Source organism: Pinus tabuliformis, chromosome 2_1, assembly GCF_031772625.1.
Source record: "Pinus tabuliformis cultivar Carrire ecotype Pingquan chromosome 2_1, CPIR1, whole genome shotgun sequence".
NCBI classification, from domain to species: domain Eukaryota; kingdom Viridiplantae; phylum Streptophyta; class Pinopsida; order Pinales; family Pinaceae; genus Pinus; species Pinus tabuliformis.
In genome coordinates, this window is record NC_142299.1 from 101,471,404 (window position 1) to 101,476,870 (window position 5,467).

The following is a 5,467-nucleotide window of genomic DNA, read 5'->3' on the forward strand; positions in this document are numbered from 1 at the left end:
TAGCTTCCAGACTGGACAGATTCCTCATTTCAGAACCCATAATTGAGCTAGATATCTTCTATGAAGCCTCTATCCTACCCTCAGCAGGGTCGGATCACTGGCCAATAAAGTTGGAAATAGCCTTAAATAATCAGAGCAAAAGGAGACCCTTCCGGTTCGAGTCCTTCTGGCTCCAAGCCCCTGACTTCCTAGACAAAGTAAAAGGATGGTGGCAGGACAGCAAAAGTGGTAAGGAGGGCCTCAGCAAAATGCGCTCATTTCAGCAAAGGCTCAAAGAAATTAAAAGCAAAATTAAAAAGTGGAACAAGGAAGAATTTGGTAATATCCAGCAGGAGCAGGGCAAACTCCAAGCCAAAATGGAAAGAATCCAGCAGCAAATCATTATGGACGGTCGAAGCCAGGCCCTTGCAGAGGAGGAAGGGAGAGTAATCACACAATTAGAGGAAAGGAGAAAACAGGAGGAAATCTTGTGGAGGCAAAAATCTAGAATCCAATGGCTCAAGGAAGGTGACAGAAACTCCAAATTCTTCCATAAAGCCATGATAAATCACCGCCAACACAACAGAATATTCTCCCTAAAGGACAAGGAAGGAAACAGAGTGACTCAACAAGAAGAAATAGAACATCTTTTGGTGGAGCATTTCAAAGGTATTCTCTCTGAACCAAATATTAACCGAGCTGAGGACATAGACAAAATCAGCCACCATATTCCCAAGAAAGTCTCTAGAGATCAAAACCTGGCCCTTCTTCGGAAAATCTCCAAGGAGGAACTGGAGGAAGCAATTAACAAAATGGCCAAAAATAAGGCCCCAGGTCCCGATGGATTCACTATTGAATTCTATCAGGCAACGTGGAGCTTCATAGGAAATGATCTACTTGATCTAGTGGAAGAATCCAGATGCTCCAAACGCATGCACCAAGGCTTGAACGCCACCTTCCTGGCGTTAATTCCTAAATCTGGATGCTCAGATGAACCGCAGGGTTTTAGGCCCATCTCACTCTGTAATGTGGTTTATAAAATCCTTGCAACTATCATGGTCAACAGGCTTAAGCCCATCCTGCCGGACCTCATAGCCCCAGAGCAAACTGGCTTTGTCCAAGGAAGGCAGATCACTGATGGCATTATAGTCGCCCAGGAAGTGATCCATTCCCTGAAAAGCTCCCGAGCCCCAGGCATGCTTATCAAATTGGATCTGGCCAAGGCGTTTGACAGGCTCAGCTGGGTCTATCTGGAAGGAATCCTAAAAGCCTATGGGTTCGATCAACGTTGGATAAAATGGATCCTGTCAATGGTTAGCTCCCCCGTCATGTCAATTCTCCTAAATGGCTCCCCCACCGAAGCCTTCACTCCTTCCCGTGGGCTAAGGCAGGGCGACCCCCTGTCCCCTTTCCTCTTCATCCTGGCTGCAGATGGCCTAGGCAGATTGGTTAAGGCTCAAGTTTCTAAAGATCAGATAAAAGGCCTCCGCATTTGCGGGGATGATATCCTGGTCTCCCACCAGCAGTTTGTGGATGACGTAATGCTCTACAGTCAGGCCACCCTCAAGGAAGCCCAAAGAATTATCAAATCCCTTTCTCTATTTAGCAGAGCCTCCGGGATGGAAATAAATAAAGGAAAATCGGAAGTGTTCTTCTCCAACACATCCTTGGCAGTCCAAAGGTTCTTGGCACGTACTCTAGGCTTCAACAGAGGATCATTCCCCTCCAAATACCTGGGAATCATGTTAAATGAGCACCAATTCCGATCGGCCAACTGGAACCTGCTAATCAAAAAAATCCGCAACAGAATGGAGAACTGGACCCACCGTTCGCTAAATGCCCCAACTCGGGTAACCGTATTGAAATCTGTTCTGCAAGCAATCCCAAACTACCAGCTCTCTTGCCAAGCAATTCCTAAGGCTGTGAACCAAAATCTAGTCTCCCTGTTCAAAAATTTTCTCTGGCAAGGGACTAGCAAAATCAAAAAGTGGGCCCTTATCTCTTGGGAGTGGCTATGTCGACATCCTAAAGCTGGCGGGCTCGGACTTCGTGACCCCTTTGCCCTCAATCAAGTAATGGGTGCGAAGCTCTGGTGGCGGTGGCTTCAGGGGGGCCCAGACCTGTGGAAGACACTCTGGGAACGAAAATACGACGAAACAGGGGAAATAGAAGACAAATTGAGAAGCATGACAGAAACCAGAGGTTCAGCGATATGGAACCTAGCTAGAAGCAACAAGAATCTGATAAGGGAGCACAGTTTCTGGGAAATCCGGGAAGGAGACAAAGCCAGATTCTGGGAGGAATCCTGGCAACAAAGAGATCGTCTTATTCAAAAGGACAACCTCCATGCCATCCTCACTTTCTCGACCCAGGCAGGGGCTACAACGGTTGGCAATTTCTGGAAGCAAGACGAGGAAGGATCCTGGCGCAATTGGAAATATAAAGACGACTGGGCAGGAGCGCCCGAAACAGACAGTTGGCAGGATTATCATACAGAGATGGCGTCGCGGAAAATAGCCAAGAAATCGGGGTCTGACATTCTCAGGTGGGGAAAACGCATACAAGGAAATTTCACTACAGCTGAAGCCTACTACCTTCATTCCAACAACAGCCTACCGGCAAATAACCAATGGAAAAATCTCTGGGAAATTAAACATTGGCCTAAAATTTCTTTCTTCATTTGGACAGTTCTACATGGTAGAGTGCTTACCTGGGACCAAATCCTGCGGAAAGGTAGCCATGGCCCGTCCCGCTGCGCCCTTTGCCTCGCCCAAGAGGAAACCATGGAGCACCTGTTGAACCGCTGCTCCATCAGCTCCTCCCTGTGGAGCATCCACCGCAATTTGTTTGAGAGACAACACCGCAATCAGCAAAATATTGTGAGCACAATCATCAATTGGCCAAAGAAACCTTACCTGAACCCGGTTGTCAACCGCGCCTGGCTCCTCTCCGCTGGATTCCTCCTCTTGAATATGTGGAAAGCCCGAAATGGGGCCATTTTCAAAGCAGAAACCAGATCTACGGCAGTAATCTGGGAGCAGGTCACCAAAAACCTCCAGGAAACAATCCTTTCGGAATGTTGGAAAGACGACGACTGGAAAGTCTCGAATTTGGAAGAAAACATCCTGATAAAACTGGAAATCAGACAGAGTATGGTAAACTGCAGGGAGTCTCGAGCAGATAAGGCCAAAGAGGTAACTGAAAGTAACCAGTACAGATGCCCTCCACATGGGTTCACAAAATTGAACTTCGACGGTGCAGCCAAGCACAACCCAGGCGAGGCTGGCATTGGCGGAGTCTTCAGAGACGCAGAAGGAAACACTCTCAGAACCTTCGCGATGGACTGTGGGGAAGCTTCGAACAACGAAGCAGAGCTGCACGCTCTGAAACGAGGACTGGAAATAGCTCTCCGGGAAAACTTTAAACGACTCCAAATCGACGGGGACTCAAAGCTGGTAATCGACATGGTCAAGAAGCTCCAGAAGCAAATCCCAGCGGAGAGAATAAGCAAAAGCTGGCGAACCGCTTGGCTGGTAACCGAAATTGGAAGGCTCATTCCGAAAATTGACTATCTCCTCCCGACTCACACCAGGCGTGCAGGTAACAAGCCGGCAGATTGGCTTGCGAATTGGGGCTGCCGAAACCGCGGCAAGGAAATTGATAGCGAGGGTCTGCCTCTTCTGCAACAGGAAGAGAAAAACCAACTCCAGCAACTTCTAAACGACGATACAGGAAGGCAAAGCATGGGAAAAACGAACGGCCAAGATCAAGCGGCACGCAGCGGAGGTGGAGATCATCCACATCAGCAAGGCTCGGACAGCTCCTACGTGGGAACGGGCAGAAGGGTAAGGCAGGCACATGACAGGCAGGTGACGGGGCAGGACCAGAATGGCCGATTAAATGGAGAGGACATGCGAGCTACGGCATCATTAAAGAAAAATCTAGAACCAGCTCCGGAACTCGAGAGAATGAATAGGGGAAGGATGACAGATGGCAATAGAAGTCAAGTCGGGCTACGACAAGAGCAGCCGGACAGAGAAAGGTATGATGATGCATGATATGGAAAGGACAATCCATGCCACATTCCGAGATGGTTCAACCGGTTGGCGTGATGGAAAATTAAATGAACCAACGGAGGCCGGAATTTCCATAAGCCAAGTGGCGGCATGCTCGACACGACATCGAGTTAATAAACCCAAGCAAACAGATGGCAGGCTCATTTCGAGCAGCAAGGAGAATGACAAAGAACGGAAAGACGCCTGCACATCTCTGCGATCAACCCTCCTCGTCGGCCTCAGCAAGGAAAGGTGGTATGTTTCCTTCTGTCCTCGTCCCTCCGGCATGCAAGCTTGTTTTTCTGGTCTCTTGGTTTGGTTGAATATGCTATGGCCATGCAAGCAGACCCCCTGTAGCAGAGCAGTTATGGCTCCCTCGAGCTCCTTCTGGCTCCTCCTTCTACAGTCCCTAGTTGGGAAAGTCCTGATTTATGATAATGTCATGTCCTACTCAAAGAGTCAGGCTGTTTGGGAGACTCCGCCGAGTCTCGCCACGCTTCTCTACTCCCTGGTTTACTTCTGCGGCCGGCTCCAATTCTGGTCCTCCATCCCGCTATCCAAAGCAAACTGGTCTCTCTGCTCTGTTTTCTGGGATGTTCTCCAAACTCTTGTCAATAGATGGCGGGTCCTCTACCGTCGAGATCATTCTGGCCCTGCTCTAAAGTCAAGAATGGCTTCCCAAGCTATGAACGCTGCCAACATAGACCAGACTCTGTCCAGGCTCTATATCTCTTGCATTGACTCTCGACTTTCTGATGTGGCAGGTAAGACCAGAGGAAACATGGCCCCTAGAAGGAACACCCCTAAACAGAAGAAGGAAGCTGGCACCAGCAGCCAACCAAAAAAAAGAGGCAGAAAGCCTGACTTAGATAAACTCCTTCAACTGATCGACGGGTACATGTCTGGCATCTCTCCTGAGGTCCGCGCTCTCATCCATGAATGGGAACGCGAGCTGAGGGAAATAAGTGCGGACCAGGAAATTCCCCGCGAGGACTGGACTATAATCTCCGACCCAGGCACTTCCAGAGGCAGGGACTCGCTATTCAATAGAACGTTACAATTCTACTGGATAATGAAGCATGTGGTTGGCAGGGCCATGGAGGTCAACCAAGCGGTGCGCGAGGAGGAAGATGAAGAACGCAAGCAAGCAAAAGAACTCCTCAAACGCCAACTGATGGATGAATCTGCCTCCATAAAAAACATTCTACTGAAAGAACTCGCGGCGGTCCAAGTTCAAGTTTCCAGAAACCATCTGATGCTCAAAAACATAGATCAATTGACACTGGAGCTCAAATGGGCTATTGAGCAGAAGCTCCTGAAGCCGGGCGACGGTGACTCCAAGCCTGCCCCGGTGAATCTGTCGGATGAAGATTGATGGTGTGTTTATTTCCATAAAGTTTTGTGATGAATTTGAACGTCTGGGTTCCTTCCAC

The 5,467-nt window shown here is 48.9% G+C and overlaps 1 protein-coding gene across 1 annotated transcript; it reads left to right on the forward strand.

The window, feature by feature from the left end:
• The first annotated feature begins 248 nt into the window (after positions 1-248).
• LOC149198987 (uncharacterized) lies at positions 249-4,037 on the forward strand. The gene has a single exon (XM_089400423.1). It carries the CDS (start codon positions 249-251, stop codon positions 4,035-4,037), a length of 3,789 nt encoding a protein of 1,262 aa, XP_089256549.1.
• The last annotated feature ends 1,430 nt before the right edge of the window (positions 4,038-5,467 follow it).